The 24,530-nt window shown below is 44.8% G+C and overlaps 1 protein-coding gene across 1 annotated transcript in view; it reads right to left on the reverse strand.

Moving 5' to 3' along the window:
* Window positions 1-2,105: 2,105 nt before the first annotated feature.
* The window catches only part of LOC148539070 (uncharacterized), a 254,241-nt gene continuing 231,816 nt past the window's right edge, over window positions 2,106-24,530 (reverse strand). The window contains exon 2 of the mRNA XM_088452051.1: window positions 2,106-5,201. Within this exon, the coding sequence (XP_088308177.1) occupies window positions 4,565-5,201 (637 nt within the window). The 3' untranslated portion in view covers window positions 2,106-4,564. The remainder of the gene's footprint in view (window positions 5,202-24,530) is intronic.

The following is a 24,530-nucleotide window of genomic DNA, read 5'->3' on the forward strand; positions in this document are numbered from 1 at the left end:
ATATTTGCAATTACTCCTGTACTGTGGAGTTTGCCGTTACCTAGCGAGATGTACTAAGCTCTAGAAGTGATAAATTGGAAAGTGATAAACTGCCAGCCACTCAGCTCCTAACTGTCATGTTACAGGCTGTGTTTGAAAAATTACATTTAGGAGCTGATTGGTTGGCAGTTTATTACTCTCCAATGTATCACTTTCCAGAGCTTAGTATATCAGCATTTGAGGGGGGAGATGTACAGTATCAAACCTTTCATAGATAAAATGGAGAAGTTAGCCTTAACAACCAATCAGTTTCTAACTGTCATTTCATACACTGTGCTAGATAAATGACTATTAGAAGCTGTTTGGTTGCTTTGGGTAACGTCTCCATTTTGGGGTCTATTCACTAAGGCCGGGATGTACTAAAGGAAAAATGCGATAAAACCCCCGTTTTCGGGGGGTTTTACTGCATTTTCGTATTTACTAAGACCCGGCCGCCCTATTATCGGTGTGGAGGGTAATGCCAGAAAAACCTGGCGTTACCCTATAGAAACCTGTGGGCTTCTTACCGCATCCTGCACCTGATGCTTCATCGCTGCCTCGCCACCCCGCAGTCGCCCAGCACTGGCCCCCACTCACCTTAATCTCCTGGTCGCCGGCCCTGCTCCTCCTGGGTCCCCCACCTCCTTCTCCTCCAAATCTACTGGGTGCAGGGAGGAGAAGGAGGAGCCTGGGACTTCCTTTTCAGATCACCAGCAGGAAGTTCCCAGGGCTCGGAAGGGGCGGAGTCCCACGGAGACCCCCTCACCCTGCGTCTGCTGCTTCGTAAAGGGCAGCTCTTGTTAGTACATATGCTATTAGTAAGGTTGCGGTGACTGGCGGTATGTACACCGCAAAGTTAGTACATCCCGCCCTAAGTCTTGGAGAGAGATAAAGTACCAACCAATCAGCTCCTGTCATTTTTCAAACACAGCCTGTGAGATAACAGTGGGGAGCTGATTGGCTGGCACCTTATAACTTTCTTATCACTTTTCACTCTGTCTCCTAATACTGTTTAGTAAAAAGACCCCTTAGGAGCTTATTGGATGGTACTTTATCTCTCTCCACTTTATCTCTCTCCAAGGCTTGGTGAAAGGACCCCACAATCTCTCTCCAAGGGATCTATATATCAAATAATACTTGTGGGATATTCCCTGAAAACACTTGTTTTCGCGTGGTACCCACAAATAATAGGTATCCCCCGAATATACCTTGCTGACAGCAGCCACAACCTTCGTAGATTTCAGACCCATTCCGAAGTTAGGCCTATGAGCTACATTCCGCAACAATTACCAGGAGAGGATTCTTTCAGAACTCTCCCCGGCTATGGCCGTTATACATGCGTGGTGAATGGACTGTGCATGTGCAGTAGTGCACAGGAGTCCTGATAGAGGAGAGAAGTGACTTCTGATGCGGTCACTTCACTCCGATCGCAGGGACGGGCTCCTATTGGAGCCACTGTCCTTGTGTGTGATTTTTGATGCATCTGGGCGAAACTTCATTTCCTATTACCGCAAATAGTATTAATATAAAAACCTAATAATTGATAAATATGCCACCAAGACTTAATACATCTCATGCCAAATCTTGTCGTGCCACTTTCCTTGAGGGATGTTTCAGGTTTTTGGTCCTTTGGTAAATCTGGCTCCTTAATTGTCAGCATTGCACATGTAAGTGACATTACCCTTCTGACCCAAAGCTGCAATTCCTTTGGATAGATAGATAGATAGATAGATAGATAGATAGATAGATAGATAGATAGATATGAGACAGATAGATAGATAGATAGATAGATAGATAGATAGATAGATAGATAGATATGAGATAGATAGATAGATAGATAGATATGAGATAGATAGATAGATAGATAGATAGATAGATAGATAGATAGATAGATATGAGATAGATAGATATGAGATAGATAGATAGATAGATAGATAGATAGATAGATAGATAGATAGATAGATGGATAGATATGAGATAGATAGATAGATAGATAGATAGATAGATAGATAGATAGATAGATAGATAGATAGATACTGTAGATAGATTTTATTTATTAGCAAGTTTTTTAATAAATATGCAGCAAACAAAACCACAAAGGAATTTATTTTTAAATAAATCTGGATAACCAGTCATGAAAATAAAATATGCTTTAAATATCTGTGCTTCCTCATTGTCTCTGCTCGGTGGTTGTTTTTGGCAACTCATTTTAACACAACCAAAAAAAAGTCCAAAATAGGGTGAGAGGAATCTCATATGTACCTTTTCACAAAATATGCAATAGAAGATATAACTATGTTTGCTCTTTCAGGGTCCATAAAATATATCTGTGATTTACATGTACTTCCAAACCAGATCATATATAAAAGAGTTAACAATGAACTGCCTTATAGTAAATAGCACAAATGGGCAGTAACCGATAGCAACCAATCACACTTTAGTTTAGCCCGGTCTAGTGCAAGCCTCATGAATAAAAGAGCATGTGTGATGGTCGCTGTTGGTTACAATCCATGGGGGAAATGCATCAAGCCTTGGAGAAAGATATAATTTATCAACGAATGATATTCTTGTTAAGGGCGTGCGGAATGCCGACGGGCGATATACCGGCACCCAAATCTCGGCAGCATCGGAATCTTGGTACTAGAATCCTGGCCGCCGGCTTCCCGAAGGTAAGTATCAGGCGTTAGGGGGAGGGTTAGGGTTTGGCATTAGGGGGAGGATTAGGTTTAGGGTGCGGGGAGGAGGAGGTCAGGTTTAGGCACTAGGGGGGGAGGGTAAGGGTTAGGCACCCGGGGGGGGAGTGTTAGGTTTAGGGTGCGGGGAGGGGGAGGTTAGGTTTAGGCACTAGGGGGGACGGTAAGGGTTAGGCAAGAGGGAGGGAGGGTTAGGGGTAATGATTAGTCTCACCTTTTTTCCTTATGGGTGTCGGGATCCTGGTTGTCGGGATGCTGCTGTCGGTATTCTGATCATCGCCATCACGACCGCCGGGATCTCATGCCCAACCCCTTGTTATCACTCGTTACTAATCTTAAATGGTGCTCCAACCAATCAGCTCCTAACTGTCGTGTTTGAAAAATGACAGGTGCTGATTGGTTGGAGCACAATTTAAGATTAGTAACGAGTGATAACAATAGTCTGTAAAATGACAGTTAGGAGCTGATTGGTTGGTACTTTATCTCTCTCCACTTTATGTTTTTCCGAGGCTTCATACATCTCCACCGATATGTCATATTTACAGCCCTCTTGTAAACATACAGGTAAATCTCGTATGACCTAAACAGAAGTTGAACGTTTTTCTTTGTTGAATCTTAATACTAACAACTATCTTTTGCTGAGACAATTTAAGTTTTTAGGTAAAGAAAATGTGGTGAATTTTTTTCTCATACATTGGAAAAACAACATAAAACAAGCACACACCAAAATATTTTTTTTTTATATATATATATATTATAGAGGCGGGAAAGCTGATTGGAAACTAGGCTCTGTATACCTGTCAAATGTCTTCTATGCCCTTTTTTGATCATCACCAACCTTTGGGTCTCATTCAGACCCTGTCGCAAGCACTGAGCGCTCGCAACCAGGTCGATGTTAAGGCCCTGTGCACGTGCAGCGGCCGCACTGTGCGTGCGCAAGCCCCGGAGCGAGAGAGAAATTCTCTCGCTCCGGAGCTCACTACAAAAGGGGCGGCTGTCGATGTTGATCGGCAGCTCGCCCCGTTTTGTAGGCGGGGCGGGGGTGTGGCTACACAAACGGAGGCGTTTTGTGGGCGGCCGCACTGACATCAGCAGTGATGTCAGTGGGGAGCTTCCTGCTCGATCAGAGCAGGAAGCTCCCTGGGGCTTGCGGTTGCAGAGACCCAACCTTAGGGTCTCGTCGCAAGCCGCGATGGTCTTGACCATCGCAACCATCAACCTGGTCACCCTCATTCAGAATGAGCGCTCGCTTCTTGCGAGCGCCTCTGAATGAGGGCTTTTGTTTGGGATACTAGAGATTTACCTGTGTTACCATGCTGTGACAGACACAACCACTTTATGCTAGAATCATAGTTTTGATTAGAATATATCTTGTTGGCAAAATGCTTAGAGGTATATTTACTCAAGTGAGAGATTTTAGAAGTGGAGTTGTTGTCCATAGCAACCAATAAGATTCTACTTATCATTTATCTATTACCTTCTATAACACAGGTTCTCAAACTCGGTCCTTAGGACCCCAAACAGTGCATGTTTTCCAGTCTCCTCACAGAATCGCAAGTGAAATCATTATCTCCACCTGTGGATATTTTAAAATGTGTCAGTGAGTAATGGATGCACCTGTGCACCTCCTGGGTGACCTGCAAAATGTGAACTGTGTGGGGTCCTGAGGACTGAGTTTGTTCTATAAGATAATAATAGCTAGAATCTGATTGGTTGCTATTACAGACTTCTAAAAACTCTCACTTTAGTAAATATACCCCTAAGTATTCTCGGTACACTGCTGAAACTTCGTCCACAGTCTAGTTTGTTATCAATACGTTTTTGTGAGATGGATTCCCACCACATGTCCATTTTTAGCTTTCCAGTTCTTCTTTCTCCCACTCAAAGTCCTGCCCTGTCATTTGGTAGAACATAGCATTAAAAGGTTTATAAAATTTCCTCAGGCGCCGAATGACATCAGGGTCAATTTTGGGATGAGTCCGGCCCTTGGACTTCCCCAAGCACCTTGGAGCGCCTGTGTCTTCTGGCTTTTTCAGACATGGGAAGCCTTTAGTCTTATTGAAGTAGAAGTGTTTGTCTGTGATAATCCGCCGGAGAGCCAAAAACTCTTGTACTTTGGCCAGTTCCTCAGCTGGATTGCTAATGAGGCGTTCTCCGCTGACGAAAAGGATTTGGGAGAGGGGAAAGTACTGCATCCAGCTTTCCAAATGCAGAGCATAGATGCCTATCCGAAGTGCACTCCACGAAGCATCAATGAGCCCCAGTGTCCTATTTTTGAAGGCAAGGACCTCAAATGTTGGAATCTCTGGTTTCTTAGATAGCGTCTGAGTGTAATCAGATATGGCACGTGTCACTGGGTTCCTTACCACCACAATGAGTTTGGTGTCTTTGGCCATTGAGTGGATCCTCTGTGGAGCCTCATTGGTGACAAAATAGCTTGGTGTCTTCTCCATCGTTATCTGTCCTTCTATTGTCCTCGGCATCAGATCACTGCACAAACAAAAAAAAAACCCACATGTTAATAAAATAAATTTGAATGAAAGATCAAATAGTTTTTCTTCAAATTACTGTGAGTACCACTTTAGCATAATGTCCCTATATAAACAGAGTTCACGTTGATGCATTTTCTCTTTGTAATATTACATTAAAAGTAAACATTTGCCTATTAAATAAATAAATAATAATAATAATCTTAGTGATCTTTATGTATAGATCACAGACCACACATGCGAGTATTATAATTTATGCCTTAACTTGTAGCGATGAGTACAGAAAGCAGACATCCCAACACTTAGACATTCAAAATGAGTAAAAATGAGCTCTAGTCGCGATCCACCGAAACCCTGAGCCACCCAAATTCTGCACTGATCAGCCCATAAAAACCCACTTATTGTTGAAACTCTGCCTCTTTTGAGGTCTGCAAATCGGCACTGTCTCACCAAAATTGGGGCAGTAGGGAGCACAGGTATTTTAACACCATGCATGGTTCCCTCCCTAGTGACGCCAGTGCATATTGGAAAAAGAGAATCTTTTAAAGGGCGCTGGGCCTGATTCAAGGAGGTACATTAACCCAATGGTTAGCGCTCATCTCCAATGTTTTCTACTCTGCACGTTCCCAGGACCCGCTCTGCTCGTGTGCAGAACGAGTCCTGCGATAACACACGGAGTTCCCCCAAGCCGCTGCCTGATTGACAGGCAGAAGTGTTTGGGGGGTTGTGTGGGGGCGGGGATGGCCTGCATTCCCGGAAACGTGTCACCCCCATTTTCTGGGAGCGCTGCGTCCATGGACACAGACTTCCTGGCCTCGCAAGTTGCCAGGACCCGGTTAGGCTACGGTAAGCTTCAGCTACCTCAGCCTGGCCAAAGGGACAACAATCACAACCGATGGTTGCGATTATTCAGATGGTGATCCCAGGCTGCAACCTCAGTCGCAGAACAGGGAACACGCAGATGCAGCAAGGAGGTGTCTGTTTGCTAAAGACTCCTCCTGCACATTTTCATGTGAGATGGACGGAATCGTACGGCTGCTTGTGTGCGACACTGTAATTCCGACCATCTGTGAATGAGGTCCTATGTCTTCAATGACATGAGACAGAAAAAGGGAGAGGTGCATAGATGGAAAGATTTTGTTTTGTGGTTTCGTTATACCATAGAAGTGAAATGTGAACACTGAATCCATCTTTCCTGTAAGAAAATTACACTGTTTTATTCTTGGCTTAACCCCTGCTCCCGTAATTTTTTTGTAATGCATCCTAGAGGATTAAAAACATGTCCATTAAACCTGCACGGACAGAAATAAGTGACGTATTAATGCGCACCATGTACTTGGGTACACTAGAGTGGCGCTAAAAGCTTTACCCCTTTGATGCCTGATGACAGATGTTATTGATAAGCCCTGTAAAGCTTAGAAATGACAATCTACATCGGTTACAATTGTCTCTTTCCTGTAGTACAGAGTGTTTGGCTGCAATCTTTCTAAATTGCCCATTTTTTTTTATTTTTTTATTTGTGACCACAAATGAGTCCATTTGATTCTCAAAAATAATATCACACGACGGTAACCGCTGACTGCTCTAAATTGCTTTTACCCTGAAAAGTACACAATGACCAGAAAGAAAGCGACTTCACTGCAAGGGGATCAAGAGACCTGTAAAATTGTCACATCAGTCGCTGGTAATATATAGGTCTCCTGTAGTCGCGTCGGGTGCACTTTCATAAATTCAAGTGTATTCAGACGTCCTGTTTATGAGATGGCAGCTGAGACCAAGAAGATCAGCGTCTAAGAGACACAAGAGAATCTCGCAAATGCCTGATCCTTAGCATGGAACTTATAATAGCTTTTAAGGATATTATTTTTGTGCCTTTGAAAGCATTTTTATATACGTGCGCATAAAAAGGCATAGCCATTTACAGGCAGTTACAGAAAAAGTAGTATAGAATATGTTCCCAGGGCAGGAAGGTCCAGCAGGTGGGAACAGAACGGCAAGTTGTTGGGAAAGAATATCCAAACATTCATTTATTTTTCACTATGGTCTGTCTCATTTTAGGGGATACGTATCAAGCCTTGGAGAGAGATAAAGTACCAGCCAATCAGCTCCTGTCATTTTTCAAACACGGGTCTATTTACTAAGCAGTGTTAGGAGACAGAGTGAAAAGTTATAAGAAAGTGATAAGGTGCCAGCCAATCAGCTCCCAACTGTCATTTTTCAAACACAGCCTGTGAGATGACAGTTGGGAGCTTGTTAGCTGGCACCTTATCACTTTCTTATCACTTTTCACTCTGGGCCTGATTCAGAGCCGGACGCTATTTGCGGACGCTCGTTCAGAAAAAGGGGCAGGCTATTTAAATTAAGCGCTCGCTCTTTGCGGTCTGTTGAAGCCTCTATGTCTGAACGAGCGAATGAAACACGCGCTCACTATTTTGGAAAAAACGCCCCCTGGCCGCTCGCATCCTACGTCATCTCCGCTATTTATTTCATTGATCGAGTACATCGAAAGGCGTATGAACTGCTCGCAGTGCTTGTGGTTGGATTTTCCTACCGCAATCATGTGAGCAGTTCAGGCTAAAAGACAACCAAGTGACGTGGTCGATGACGCTGCTTTGTTAATTATGCACACCCTTAAAACGCCCGTTTTGACTGTTTGGCACGCCTGCATTCGGATCTCCACTCCCCGTTTTTAAGCACCTTCCCCTGTTACCACCCACAAACGCCTCATTCTGTCACTCAAATTAGCAGGCACTCGCTATTTTGCGAGCACACGATTTTCGACCGCACTGACTGGTTCGCGCATGCGTACTAAAACCCATACGCATGCGCAGATGTGCAAACATCGCTCGGAGCGAACGAGAGGCCGCTTACGAGCGGCTCTGAATTAGGCCCTCTGTCTCCTAACACTGCTTAGTAAATAGACCCCATAGCCTTTAAATTGACTGGCATAAGCCGATTGGTTGGTACTTTACTTTATCTCTCCCCAAGGTTTGATGCGTCCCCCCTTTGTCTCCAATGTTGCGCAAACACTTCTCTAGTGGTGACCAACTGAGTATCAAGTCTGCGGCCATGGGGGCATGTTCGACTGTGGGCGTGATTTTGCAAAACCCTGTGACGCTGGGTTTTTCCCGCAGCTGCAAGGTTTTTCCTATTCAATTGCTGGGGAGAAAAATCAGTAATTTCTATAGGAATTACTGCTGCTTATTTCTCGCAGACCCCCAGCAGGCTCAAAGTCAGGGAAAATCCCCGTTTAACCACTTTCCTGGCACTACCGTAGCCTGGAGCGCATTACCTGGCCAGGTCGTATCTCATGCTGCTTTAGTGCTGTCCCTTTTGTGCAATGGAGGAAATCCGTTTTCTACACATGGGCAGAACTGAGCTCCTCCTCCTGCTGCGGCCCCCTGGGAGTGATGTTGTGGTCTGTGACCGCCAACATCAATCATGAAATCGCTCCCCACAATGCAGTGCGAATGGCACTCTGGGGCGTATATGCCTAAACCAAAAGTGTGAGGCACAAGTATGCTGATCTCTGTTGTGTATTGTGTCCACCTCTGAATTAGGCCCTCTATCTTAGCCCTAGACCTAGTCAATATCTACTAGAGATGAGCAGTTTGGTGCTGATGAAGGGCCTAATTCAGAGCCGCTCGTAAGCGGCCGCTCGTTCACTCCGAGCGATGTTTGCCCAACTGCGCATGCGTACGGATCGTTATACGCATGCGCGAACCAGTCAGTGCGGCCGAAATTCGTTTGTTCGCTAAACAGTGAATGCCTGCTATTTTGAGTGACAGGAGGAGGCGTATGTGGGTGGTAACAGGGTAAGGTTGAAAACGGGGAGTGGAGATCCGAACACAGGCGTGCTTAAAGGTCAAAACGGGCATTTTATGGGTGTGCATAATTAATACAGCAGCGTCACTGACCACGTCACTGGGTTATTTTAGAGCCAGAACTGCTCGCAAGATTGTGGTAGCAAAAACCAACCACAAGAATAGCGAGCAGTTCATACGCTGGTCGATGTACTCGATTAATCTAATAAATAGCGGACATGACGTAGGATGCGAGCGGCCAGGGGGCGTATTTTTCAAAAAATCAACCGCAAGTTTTGTTCGCTCGTTCAGACCTAGAGTCGTGAACAGACCGCAAAGAGCGAACGGTTCATTTGAATAGCCACCCCTATTTTCTGGACGAGCGAGCGCTAATTGCGTCAGGCTCTGAATCAGGCCCGAAATCTGAACATACCCGAACATTGGGGTTCCGAGGATAAGTAAGTCTCGGCTCGGATCACTTTGGGGTTCTGAGTAGAACCGATTCCTGTCTTCTTGCCAAGTTCGGAAATCAGATCTAAAAAACAGATCTTGCATATTTTGGATTACATTTAAGTCCCTCCCTGGTCATTTCAGGTGTTGTGAGGTGGTCGGAAATGACTGGAAATGAAAGTTATTGATGTTAATGATACTGTAAGAACAAAAACAGGTCCAAGTTACACGATTTTAGCAGTTTTTACAAATTTTTTAAGAATACCAAAACCTAGCCAAAACACTCGAGGGTGGTTTTGCCAAAACCAAAACACGATGATGATTAGAACCAAAACCAAAACACGGTGGTCTGCGCACATCTCTAATATCTAATATCCCGGTCAAAAGCTTACGTTGTCTATATTGTAGTTCTTCAGTACTGTAGTGTTGTTTTTTTCTTCTGCTTGTCACTTAGAGCACTTTTGAAATCTTTATCATATTATTTACTAAGATTTAGCAAACCTCACATATTAATTGCAACAGAAGGAATTTCCAACAAGCTGCTGACAAATCTGATATATATCCATGTGAATTTCAATATACGCATTTTCCTCGCCAGCAAAAAAAAAAAGCCCCATAACGTTTTGCCATCGAGTCTGTAACTTCAGCAACAGACGGTGAGATATTTGATACAGCTCCAAGATGACAAGCCATTTACTCAACTGTGATTAGAAAAAATGCAAGTACCTTGCACTACACCATATGTAATATAATCTCTGACACTGGCGGAAACTCGTTTTACAGAGATTGCATGGCTCTGCTTGCTCCAGCAGAATCCTCTATGTTCATTGCAGCCTTCCCCGCACTTTGCTTAATAGGCTGAAGTCTGATGGACAGGGCACAGATGGGATGTGCAAGGCCAGCGTTTGGGACCAGTCACTTGAGCAGTGTCTGTTTGCTGTGTCCAATGAGCTGCCTATTAGGTATAGGGTGAGTGGGAATTTCTCTGTGTATATTTGGCCATTGGATAAGGTAGGACAGTGCTGTGTATGGATGATGGATGAGATTTGGCAACAGCCCTTGCAGTAGTTTGAAAAGCATCATTTCCAGTCCCCTTAGCAATGGGCATGCTAGAATATAACAGCATTAAACCCAAACTTTCCAGTCACAGTGATTGATGCAGCTGAGTAACATTGCTGTTAAGTAGATATTTGTAAATACAATTTCACCCTGCCTCTTTTATTGCTAATGCCCCAAAGTCGACTGCCTGCTTCATGTCGTGTCTTCTAGACGGATGTGTCTAATTAGAAGGCAAATAAATAATGTACGTATTTTTCGCATGTGATATGTAATTTTCTTTTTTACCTCCCGTAGCTTTATTATGCTTATTTTGGCAATAAGGCAAATGACTGCAATGAACCATTGACTTTATTTAAAGGGACAATCTATCTTCAGTTCATTTTATTTCCTATGCGAATTTAGCTATTTTTCATCCACTTGGACACGGCAACAGATTCGGGTCTGTGCATTAAACATGGTCAAATCCATTGGATAATATAAACACAATAGTACCGAATGACAAATTGAAACAGAGCACCACCATCAACTGACAGTTTGTGTTTTGCACTTCATGATGTCTTCGATTGCAGTAATTTGATTGGCTGAGAAATGCAGCCAATCAATGGACATCATCTATTGAATAAAATACATTTGCAAAATCTAATTATAAATAAAATACATATGTGCTAAATTGCATATTTTAGCAGGACTGAGCAGTTGACAAAGAGTGAGGCGGAGTAGGCCAGAGTGTGTGGTGGGTTTGTGCGGAACAGCAGGGGACAGGATGGGGCGGAGCAGTGCACAGAGGGGGTGGGACAAAACAGGAGGGGAGATGTCGCAGAGCAGCAGTCAGAGTGAGGTGACCCAGCATATTTCTGATCTATTTACAAATATATAAGTAAAAGTTTAAATAGAAAATAATATTGAAAATAATCATGAATATTAATAATCCTTTATTTAAATAAATGTAAATATATAATGCATTGTTTGGTTCCCTATATTCTACTGGCCCCTTAGTGAAGGAGGGTTACGACGATTCTATCACGATACATAGATAGATAGATAGATAGATAGATAGATAGATAGATAATGTATAGATAGATAGATAGATAGATAGATAGATAGATAATTATTATATGTACAGTGAATGAAGAATATGGAGGATTACATTTAAGCAGAGGAGAGATAAATGTAAAAAGAGAGAGAGAGATAGAGAGAGAGAGAGAGAGAGAGAGAGAGAGCACTTTGTTTTGATTAATGCAAAAATATGAGTATCAAATGCGACAGCAGAAGTGAGTGTGATTATTCCAGAAACAGTATGAAAGCTAAACGGCATTGCTTGGGTAATTCCAGGCCCTATAACTGACAAGAAGAAGGATTAGGCAGATTATAAATAGCAGAGAAATGAAAACAATTAGAAAGCGAGAACGGGAGGTGAGTTAAAATAACTGTGTTCCGCCACTGAAAAAGCCTTTTTGTCAATCACATTTAGAGTGGAAATATAATGAAAGAATAGATTTCCCCGAAGGATGTTCCACTGGATTGGACATGGAGGAGAAAAGCTTGAGAGATAACTGCAGGTTTATATCGCAGGCCTAACCAGAGAGAAGGGAGGGGTGGTGGGATGGAGGCAGATGACAGCTTGTCTGGAGCATGGTTCTTACAGGCATGGGAAATAATCAGAGACCTGCAGTCACTGCTGTCAGTCACTGGAGGGGGACGTGAGGATAGAGACACAGGGCATCCTGAGAATTGAAAAACAGAGATATGACAGTAGATTTGGGAGAGATGAGAGCGCAGGGAGAGCTGGTGGACCTATCGAGCTGCCTCCAGAATATGATTAAACTTCTGGAAAAGCTAAAAATGCCACTACAGAAGTAATATAAATGAAAACTGAATTGTACATATATATATATATATATATATATATATATGTATATATATAATATATATATATATATATATATATATATATACACACACACACAGCACTAAATGGGGATTAAGGTATACACACACACACATATATATATACTGTATATATATTAATACTCTATTTAGCGCTGACGATTGCAAATTCCCATTAAAATCAATAGTAATAAAATGAACTAGTTCCCAAAGTCCTTTAGGGGCTCCCAGACAGCAGGTAATAGATAGCGCAATTCACAGTATAAAATAAAAAGAAACAGCTCTGATGTTTCATTGAATTACAAGTTATAAAATAGCTAGATAATGGGCGTATGGTGTAATACAGGTGACTGTGCTGTGAATCAATAATGACATCATCACACACTATGCTGCACCCAACCACAATCACACTCCTTTACAAGGCTTGCATTCACTTTGTGTATTACAGCTGTAGTGTTGCTGGAATCATGCAGTAGTGTAAGAATTGCAAATATGTTTTCATGAATCAATACAAACATTATATAAAAGAAAATCTAATTTAAAAATGGTCAATGGCTATTTGCTATGGATGCAGCACATATGCCTCCATAGCTTTATATCTTATTATATAAAAACAAATGTCCTGACTCACTGACCCATCAACGCCCAGCCCAAACCGCCTTAACCTAGAAACATGAAATTCCGGGAGTATGGACCTCATTCAGACCCGTTCGTAAGCGCTGAGCGCGTGCGCAAGCCCCGGAGTGAGAGAGAATTTCTCTCGCTCCGGAGCTCACTAAAAAAGGGGCGGCTGTCGATGGTGATCGACAGCTCGCCCCGTTTTGTAGGTGGGATGAGGGGGGGTGGCTACACAAACGGAGGCCTGCCGTTTTGTGGCCGGCCGCACTGACATCAGCAGTGATGTCAGTGGGCAGCTTCTTGCTCGATCAGAGCAGGAAGCTCCCTGGGGCTTGCAGTTGCCGAGACCCGACCTTAGTGTCTCGTCGCAAGCCCCGATGGTCGCGATGGTCTTGACCATCGCAACCATCACCCTGGTCGGTCGCTAAGCTGTGGGTGGTAACCCACAGCTTAGCTAGCGACCAGGAGGCCGCACTAAAAAAAAGAAGTGGCCGCCCTCATTCAGAGAGAGTGATTGCTTCTTGCGACCGCTTCTGAATGAGGGCCTATATTCCTTACATGATGTAAGCACCCACTAAGCAGGGATTTGTTGAAATTCGAGTCCTAAAGGACTGCAAATGGGTAAAATGTTTCCCCTCGAGCGAGGTGATTGGGTGACAAAGCAACAAGGCCCAAGTGCTGCTGGACTGTAAGCTCATTGTCTGGGACAAGAGTACCTGTGCGCACAAGGGAAGTTTTGAGGCACTGAGCCCAACACTCAAAGACATCAGTGGCAACAATGGGGTGAATAGGTGTGTCACAGTACTGCTAGCTGGAGACTTCCGGCAGACTCTGAGGGGAACTCGAGCTGATGAAGTTAAGGCGTGCGTTAAGGCATGGTATCTGTGGCCCCTTATCTTGAAACTCTCTCTCAGAAAGAACATGACATTCCACTTGAGGCGCAGTGTCACAGCTGTGCAATTCTCAAAATTCCTACTCAAAATAGGGGATGGAGAGTATCCCGGGTCTGAGGGAAAGGTGACCATCCCTGTAGACCTAGACACAGTAGTGAAGACCCTAGCAGACCTCACAGTTAGATATACCCTGATATTGCCGATATCCCCAAAAAATCCATGGACTGGCTGAGGAAGCATGCCATTCTGACCCCCAAGAACGACACGGTACCCCTCATTAATGACACTCTACTTCAGTCATTTGAAGGGGCAGAAATGGAATACAAGTCTGCAGTTCCATTTCAAGGTCTGTTTTACAATGACCATCAATGAGTCCCAGGGGCAGTCACTGAAGGTGGCAGGGATTGACTTGAGGGAGGACTGCTGCTCACATTCACAGTTCTATGTGGCCTGCTCCAGAGTGAGCTCACCCAGCAGCTTGGTGATCCTAGCACCTGGGTAGAGAACCACCAATGTGGTTTACCAAGAAATCCTTAAGTAGAGAAAAAAAAAGGTTTAACTACATTACGTCTTCTAATCCACCTTCAATTCATTCATATTAAAAAATAAAGTTGAAAAAAACTCAATTTATTTAAATGGATACTATCACGCTCCTTTACCCCAGAGGCATAAAATTAACTAAGCATATAAGTTAAGTTAAAATGGGATGAAGGAAATGGAAATTGTAATATCTAAGGTCTTCCCGGGTGAAAATAGACACATCAGCTAGTTAATGTAAAAAGCACCCTATGGTTTCTAAATTGTTGTTTGTTGCTGTTGTTTTGTGATGTATTATTTAATTTGTTCACATTTGTCCTTTTTTAGGGGGGAGCCAATGGATTTGAAGTCCGATACCAGATTCAACAATGTTACATCTTCTGATCTTTGCAGCTAGGCTAATTGGTGGCTTGCCTTGGTGAGTACATGTTTTCAGCGCCTAATTTGTTATTTTGTAGATACAAAAGTAGAACCCAGATAATTAGGAAGCAGGACACACAAACTGACAAAGTATACCTGGAAGATACTAAAACTCTCAAACACACTAACGATTATGGGACCAAAAGACTTTCCCAGAACTGTGAACTGTGTTGCACATTGGCGTAGAACTGCACTGACATGTGCACCAACATGTAAAACTTATGGGTGAAGATGGTGACTTTAAGTTGGTGAGCATTGGGTTGCGTGGCACCAACAGTTTGCACCCTACAATGGACTTGCATTTTACGGGCACTCAGAAGGTGCTGGTAATCAGAAGTTATCCAATAACATTTGTACATTTCAGGTCCACTTTCACTGGGAAGCGCATTTCTAAATGTATTTCGTCCATTGCAATAAAGCACTTCTAACCCATAAAAGTGAACAGCAATTCTCGTCTGGCTGGCAGAGCAAACAGTGATGGAATGGCTGCTGCATAATATTGCTTCACAGCCACCGAATAATAATGTTGTGCCAAACCACTAGTCCCGACATAGCATACAAGAGGAAAGAATAATCCATAAACGGCTGTTTATTTACACTTCTTGACAAATGTTAAAATGTTTGAAATATCATGAAATAGATGAGTTTGTTCTGTATGGTCTGCTTGATGTTTTACTATTGTCCATCATAAAAACTGTTTAGTAATACTTCAAATCAGCTCGGCCGGGAATATGAACAGGCTCCTTCAGGCTGCAACTCGCTTTGCCAAAATCACCTCAATCCTTCTTGAAAGAAAGTGTTTGAACGATTGTTCAGAGCTGAGTGTTTTAAACAACCATAATGTAACCAGGTCCATTTGCAGCATGTGGGAATGGTTTTATTGCCAATGGCCTCTGGAGATTATTTAAATCCAGATTATGTTGTTTATTTCAGGAATCACAGCTGTCATATATCTGTGTGTGGCCAGAGCATTTGTTCGTTTGATAAGATTTTCCCACCCTTGAGTATATTATCCTCCGAAACAGATCCATTTTACTGCACCTTGCGTTGTTGAGTCACAGACTGAGCTCCGTAGGTGTTCAGTAATAATGCGTTTGAAGGGCTTTATATAGGTTTACATCCATGTTAATGTAATTATACAGCTTTCTTGTGTGCCAAGAAGAGAGTCTTCAATCCCTAAACTAGTCCGCCAGTAAATACAGTGGAGCTTGTTTTTATATATATATACAGTCAGGTGCATAAATATTGGGACGTTGACAGAATTTTCATATTTTGGCCTCTATTCACCACCACAATGGCTTTGAAACGAAACAAACAAGATGTGTTTTAACTGCAGACTTTCAGATTTAATTTGAGGGTAATTACATCCAAATCAGGTGAACGGTGTAGGAATTACAATGGTTTCTATATGTGCCTCTCACTTTTTAAGGGGCCAGAAGTAATGGGACTATCAACTCAAAAGCTATTTCATGGACAGGTGTGGTATTCTCTCATTATTGCATTATCAATTAAGCAGGTAAAAGTTCTGGAGTTGATTCTAGGTGTGACATTTGCATTTGGAATCAGTTGCTGTCGACTCTCAATATGAGATCCAAAGAGCTGTCACTATCAGTGAAGCAAGCCATCATTAGGCTGAAAAATCAAAACAAACCCATCAGAGAGATAGCAAAAACATTAGGTGTGGCCAAATTAACTGTTTGAAACATTCTTAAAAAGAAAGAACGCACCGGAGAGCTCAACAAGACCAAAAGACTCGGAAGACCACGTAAAACAACTGTGGTCGATGACAGAAGAATGATTTCCTGGTGAAGAAATACCCCTTCACAATAGTTGGCCAAATCAAGCACACTCTCCAAGAGGTAGGTGTATATGTGTCAAAGTCAACAATCAAGTGAAAACTTCACAAGAGTAAATATAGAGGGTTCACCACAAGATGTAAACCATTGGTGAGCCACAAAAACAGGAAGACCAGATAAGAGTTTTCCAAACAACATCTAAAAAAGCCATTACAGTTCTGGAACAACATCCTATGGGCAGAAGAGACAAAGATCAACTTGTACCAGAGTGATGGGAAGAGAAGAGTATGGAGAAGGAAAGGAACTGCTCATGATCCAAAACATACCACCTCATCAGTGAAGCATGGTGGTGGTAGTGTCATGGCGTGGGTATGTATGGCTGCCAATGGAACTGGTTCCCTTGTATTTATTGATGATGTGACTGCTGACCAAAGCAGCAGAATGAGTTCTGAAGTGTTTCAGCAATATTATATGCTCATATTCAGACATATGCTTCAGAACTCATTGGACGTCACTTCACAGTGCAGATGGACAATGACCCGAAGCATACTGTAAAAGCAACCAAAGAGTAAAGGCCCCCATACATCAGAGATTGATTGCAGCAATCGTGCAATTTGCAATCGATTGTGTATAAAAATCTTTCCCTTTTCAATCGATTGCAGATTGCAGAATTGCCACAATCGATTGAAAAAGGGAAAGATTTTTATACACAATCGATTGCAAATTGCACGATTGCTGCAATCACTCTCTGATGTATGGGGGCCTTAAGTTAAGGCTAAAAAGTGGAATGTTATGCAATGGCCAAGTCAATCCCCTGACCTGAATCCGATTGAGCATGCATTTCACTTGATGAAGACAAACTGAAGGGAAAATGCCCCAAGAACAAGCAGGAACTGAAGACATTTGCAGTAGAGGCCTGGCAGAGCATCACCAGGGATGAAACCCAGCCTCTGCTGATGTCTATGCGTTCCAGACTTCAGGCTGTAATTGCCTGCAAAGGATTTGCAACAAAGTATTAAAAACTGAAAGTTAGATTTAGGATTGTTTAGTTTGTCCCATTACTTTTGGCCCCTTAAAAAGTGGGAGGCACATAAAGAAACCGTTGTAATTCCTACACCGTTCGCCTGATTTGGATGTAATTACCCTCAAATTAAATCTGAAAGTCTGCAGTTAAAGCACATCTTTGTTTCATTTCAAAGCCATTGTGGTGGTAAATAGAGGCCAAAATATGAAAATTCTGTCAATGTCCCAATATTTATGCACCTGACTATATATATATATATATATATATATATATATATATATATATATATATTCGCTTTAACAGCAATCAGCCATAACATTAAAACCAGCTGCCTAATATTGTGTGTAGGTCCCACTTGTGCCACCAAAACAGCTGTGACCCATAGAAGCATGGACTCCACAAGACCTCTGGAGGTGTCCTGTGGTATTTGGCACCAAGATGCAGCAGATCCTGATAATTGAGAGGTGGGGCCTCCATGGTTCAGACTTGTTTTTCCAGCACATCCCGCAGATGCTTGATCAGATTCAGTTCTGGGGAATTTGGAAGCCAAGTCAGCACCTTGAACTCTGTCATGTTCCTCAAACCATTCCTGAACAATTGTTTGCAGTGTGGCAGAGCAGTTTATGCTGCTGAGGAGGCCACTGCCATCAGGGAATAGCATTACAGTAAAGGGGTATACTTGGTCTGCAACAATATTTAGGTAGGTGTCAAAGAAACACCGTATGAATGCCAGGACCCAAGGTTTCCCAGCAGAACATTGTCCAGAATATCCCACTGCCTCCGCCGTCTTGCCTTCTTCCCATAGTACCACCTCTTCCCCAGCAAAACGACACACACTCATGAGACCAGGCCTCCATCTTCCATTGCTCAGTGGTCAAGTTCAGACACTTACTGTCACATGTCGCCCTGGAGACCCCAGAATCAGACCCCGTCGCTTACCTTTGCGGGCGCTGACCCGCGCTGTCTTCCGGCTCCCGCGCTGTGTGCTGCTTCCTTCTCTCTCTGGCCGGTCGCTGTCCTCTGGAGGGTCCCGCTGCTCTGCTGCTCCCACGCTGGCTCCTGCTGCTTGCTGATCCCCGCTGACTTCTTCTGAGAAGCGCTGTGTTCCGGTCCATGGGCACGGCCATCTTGGATTGCCCATGTGACACCACTACCACCAATGAGGAGTCTTCTCCTTCTCTCTCAGCCTGTCAGCTCCCAGCGTCCACTATAAAAGGTTCCCCAATGCTGACACAAGTTGCCAGTGCAACTACTTTCTTAGTTCTACTAAGTGAGCCTTCCCATTGCGCTCCGAAGGTGTTTCCTGCTAGTTATCACCTCTCAGCTACCAACGTCTCCACACGACTATCCAGCTGCTCCACGTAGCCACTCAGCTACCAACGTCTACCCACGGCTATCCAGCCACTCCACGTAGCCACTCAGCTACCAACGCCTACCCACGGCTATGCAGCCGCTCCACGTAGCCACTCCGCTACCAACGTCTACCCACGGCTATCCAGCTGCTCCACGTAGCCACTCTGCTACCAACGCCTACCCACGGCTATCCAGCCACTCCACGTAGCCACTCCGCTACCAACGTCTACCCACGGCTATCCAGCCGCTCCACATAGCCACTCAGCTACCAACGCCTACCCACGGCTATCCAGCCGCTCCACGTAGCCACTCAGCTACCAACGTCTCCACACGGCTATCCAGCCGCTCCACGTAGCCACTCAGCTACCAACGTCTACCCACGGCTATCCAGCCGCTCCACGTAGCCACACAGCTACCAACGCCTACCCACGGCTATCCAGCCGCTCCACGTAGCCACTCAGCTACCAACGCCTACCCACGGCTATGCAGCCGCTCCACGTAGCCACTCCGCTACCAACGTCTACCCACAGCTATCCAGCTGCTCCACGTAGCCACTCTGCTACCAACGCCTACCCACGGCTATCCAGCCACTCCACGTAGCCACTCCGCTACCAACGTCTACCCACGGCTATCCAGCCGCTCCACATAGCCACTCAGCTACCAACGCCTACCCACGGCTATCCAGCCGCTCCACGTAGCCACTCAGCTACCAACGTCTCCACACGGCTATCCAGCCGCTCCACGTAGCCACTCAACTACCAACGCCTATCCACGGCTATCCAGCCGCTCCACATAGCCACCCAGCTACCAACGTCTCCACACGGCTATCCAGCCGCTCCACGTAGCCACTCAGCTACCAACGTCTACCCACGGCTATCCAGCCACTCCACGTAGCCACACAGCTACCAACGCCTACCCACGGCTATCCAGCCGCTCCACGTAGCCACTCCGCTACCAACGTCTACCCACGGCTATCCAGCCGCTACATGTAGCCACCCAGCTACCAACATCTACCCACGGCTATCCAGCCGCTCCACGTAGCCACCCAGCTACCAACATCTATCCACGGCTGTCCAGCCGCTCCACGTAGCTTCCAAGTTACCACGCTACTTCTACATTCCTCAAACTCCTATCAGTTCGCTGCACCCTCTCATGCGGAGAAACTTTATTAAGCCAAGTCTCCTCCAGCGAGCGTCTGCGCCAAGTAATACAGGTCCAAGGCCCAGTCCGGGAACACAGCTTCCAAATCCCACGATTGTGACAGTTTGCACTGGCCAGATGGACTCGGCAAGTGGTCAAGGATCTGGGGTAGATCCCTCGCAGGATGTACTATCTCGTCTGGAAAGACAGGAGACCTCTCAGGCCCAGTTGATCCAGTTCATCCAAGATATGTTGTCATGCTTGGACAACATTCAGTCCTTATTGGCTCATCTCACTACTGCTGACTCCCAAGCCGCCTCTCCTCCTGTGGTGTCACCTGCTCCCCCGCTTCTACCTCCTGCTCGTCTTCAGCTTTCCCCTCCGAGCAAGTTCGATGGCAACCCCAAATTATGCTTGGGTTTTTTAAACCAATGCAAAATCCAGTTCGAGCTACAATCCGCCAATTTTCCGACAGCCAGAACCAGGGTGGCATATATTATCTCTCTGCTCTCTGGCCAAGCACTCGACTGGGTCTCGCCCCTTTGGGAAAAGTCGGATTCTCTGCTCTCCAACTATTCCGAATTTATTTCCACATTTTGCAAGATCTTTGACGAACCGGGAAGAACCACTTCCACATCAGCTGATATTCTACGCCTCCGTCAGGGTAGCAGGACCGTCGGTCAATATGTAGTCCAGTTCCAAACTCTGGCCTCAGAACTCAATTGGAATGAGGATGCTCTCATCGCTGCCTTCTGGAGTGGTCTTTCAGAAAGACTCAAAGACGACTTAGCTTCCCGTGACCTCCCAACCAACTTGGACGATTTAATTTCCCTTTGCAACAAGGTGGAACTTCGTCATAGGGAGCGTGCCATGGAAAGAGGCTTACTTGATCGCGGAAGGCCATGTCCAGCTTCCCGTTTACCCTCTCCTCCTATGGGCGAGGAACCCATGCAGGTCAACCGCTCTCGTCTATCGGCTGAGGAACAACAGAAAAGGCAGAGACAGAACCTCTGTATGTACTGCGGATCTTCTCAACATTTAGTTAGATCCTGTCCCATCCATCCAATTCGTTCGGGAAACGCCTCCTCCTAACTTATGACAGAGAGGTTAAGTTAGGAGTTGCCATCGAATCACATAGGAAGTCTGACTCCACCATCCAGGCTCAGTTAAAGCTTCCTCGAGGTTCCAAAGCTGTATTAGCTCTTCTGGATTCTGGATCAGCAGAGAACTTTGTCACTACGGACTTTGCCCAGAAATATCAAATCCCCATAGAAGCGTTGCCTCGAGTCATCACTTTAACCGCCATCGATGGTAGTCGCATTACCAGTGGAACCATCACCCATCGTACAGCACCACTTAGACTTACCATTGGAGTGCTTCATACCGAACAACTGTCCTTCCTAGTGATTCCCAAATTCTCTCCTTCTTTAGTCCTCGGGCTACCCTGGCTACAGAGACATTCACCACAAATTGATTGGACCACTATGCAAATAACCTCTTGGGGTTCCAATTGTTTCAAAGGCTGTCTTCAGTGGGTAGTACCTGCCCGATCTTCCGTCATACAGGATTCTACAGACCTGCCCAAAGCTTATGATGGGTTTTTGGACGTCTTCAGCAAACAGAGCGCAGATCTATTACCTCCCCATCATGATTGGGACTGTCCCATAGATCTGATTCCCGGGAAGAATCCTCCTAGAGGCCGAACCTACCCTCTATCTCTCCCCGAGACTCAAGCCATGTTGGAGTACATTAAAGAAAACTTAAGTAAAGGCTTCATTCGACCTTCCACATCTCCAGCCGGGGCTGGATTTTTCTTTGTAAAAAAGAAAGACGGTGGGCTGCGCCCGTGTATAGACTACCGGGGTCTTAATGAAATAACTATTAAGAATCGCTATCCTCTTCCTCTCATAACAGAGTTATTCGATAGAGTCAAGGGAGCCACAGTTTTTACCAAACTCGATCTAAGAGGGGCCTATAATTTAATTCGTATCCGTCCAGGCGATGAATGGAAAACAGCCTTCAACACCAGGGATGGGCACTACGAATATCTCGTTATGCCCTTTCGGCCTCTGTAATGCTCCAGCCGTCTTCCAGTTTTTCGTCAATGAAATCTTCCGTGATCTTTTCTACAAGTCCGTGGTCGTTTACTTGGATGACATTTTGATTTTTTTCTCAAGACCTCCAAACTCATCGAGACCAGGTGAAAGAAGTCCTTCTGAGATTGCGGTCCAATCAACTTTTTTGCAAATTAGAGAAGTGTCTGTTTGAAGTCTCAAGTGTACCATTCCTGGGGTACATTATCTCCGGAACAGGCCTTCAAATGGATTCTTCAAAATTACAAGCCATTCTTGATTGGTCTCTCCCTTCTTCCTTAAAATCCATACAAAGGTTCCTAGGGTTTGCCAACTATTATCGCAAGTTTGTGAAAGGTTTTTCAACACTGGTAGCTCCTATTACAGCCCTTACCCGTAAGGGAGCAGATCCAACTAAGTGGCCCGTCGAAGCTACCTCAGCATTTCAACTCCTTAAGCAAGGCTTCATCTCCGCTCCAATCTTAAAGCAACAGGATTCCACCCGGCCATTTATCCTGGAGGTGGACGCAACCTCCGAAGGTGTCGGTGCTGTGCTCTCCCAGCAGTTTGAAGATGAAAAACTTCATCCCTGTGGTTTCTTTTCCCGGAAGTTTTTGCCTGCAGAAAAGAACTACACCATCGGAGATCAAGAGTTACTCGCCATGAAACTAGCCCTCGAAGAATGGCGATATCTTCTAGAAGGAGCTCACTACCCCATTACCATTTTTACAGACCACAAGAACCTGCTTTATCTTAAATCTGCAAATTGCTTGAACCCTCATCAAGCCCGGTGGGCCATGTTTTTCTTCAGATTTAACTTCAAACTCTCCTATCGTCCCGGTTCACAAAATCGCAAAGCCGACGCACTCTCCCATTCCATGACGAGTGAACCTGATCTACCCATGGAACAGCCCCAACCAATCCTGAATCCAGCTTTCTTCGCCTCTACCAAATTATCTTCTATACCCCCGGTTGGGAAGACTTTCATCGCTCCAGAACTCCGCAAGAGGTTATTGCATTGGGCCCATGCTTCCCGGTTCTCTGGTCACTTGGGTATGGATAAAACCCTTGAGTTCATACAGCGGTCCTATTGGTGGCCTTCGATGAAAAAGGACATCAGGTCTTATGTGTCGTCATGCATCAAATGTGCCCAACACAAAATACCTTGGCGGGTTCCACACGGTCAACTCCAGCCTCTTGCAATTCCATTTAAGCCATGGACTCACCTCTCTATGGATTTTATCTCTGATCTTCCTCCATCTCGGGGCCACAACACAATTTGGGTTATCGTGGATCGCTTTTCTAAAATGGCTCATTTTGTACCTCTTACTGGGCTTCCGTCTGCACCTCTACTTGCCCAGAGTTTTATAAAAGAGATCTTCAAGCTCCAGGGCCTTCCTCAAGAGATCATCTCCGACAGGGGAGTACAGTTTGTAGCGAAGTTCTGGAGGTCACTCTGCTCAGCCCTTCAAATAAAACTCAAATTTTCTACCGCTTATCACCCCCAGACCAATGGTCAGACCGAAAGGGTCAATCAAGACCTGGAACAATTCCTGCGCACTTTTGTCTCCTCCTCCCAAGATGACTGGATTGAACTTCTTCCTTGGGCCGAATTTGCTCACAATAATCATTATCACACGTCCACCAACTCAACTCCTTTTTTTACAGTTTTTGGTCATTATCCTCGAGTGCCAGATTTCCCTCTTCTTCCAACATTAGATGTGCCCGTGGCCAAGATGTCTCTTCAACGGTTCTCCAACATCTGGGAGAAGGTTCGTTCCTCTCTGACTAAAACCTCAGCCCGGTACAAGAGATTTGCTGACCACCAAGGACGATTTCCAGCCTGGGGATATGGTCTGGCTCTAAACCCGAAACCTAAGACTCCGAGTTCCCTCAATGAAATTTGCCCCGCGGTACATTGGTCCATTCCCAATCGTCAAAGTCTTGAATCCTGTGGCCTACAAGCTAAAACTTCCTCCATTTCTTCGCATTCCAAGTTCTTTCCATATTTCTCTTCTAAAACCACTGGTCTTAAACCGATTTCAGAAGGTCCTTCCCAAAGCTTCTAGTGTTCAAACACAACAAGGAGAGGAGTCTGAAGTTGACAGAATCTTAGATTCCCGTTGTCGATACAATCGTCTTCAATACCTCATCGACTGGAAAAAGTATGGTCCGGAGGAACGAATCTGGATAAATGCCTCCGATGTCCATGCGCCCTGTCTGGTCAAAGCGTTCCATATGAAATTTCCTAATAAACCAAGGAAGTGTCCGGTGGCCA

This window comes from Taudactylus pleione, unplaced genomic scaffold (assembly GCF_031769625.1).
Source record: "Taudactylus pleione unplaced genomic scaffold, aTauple2 ptg000032l, whole genome shotgun sequence".
Lineage (NCBI taxonomy): Eukaryota > Metazoa > Chordata > Amphibia > Anura > Myobatrachidae > Taudactylus > Taudactylus pleione.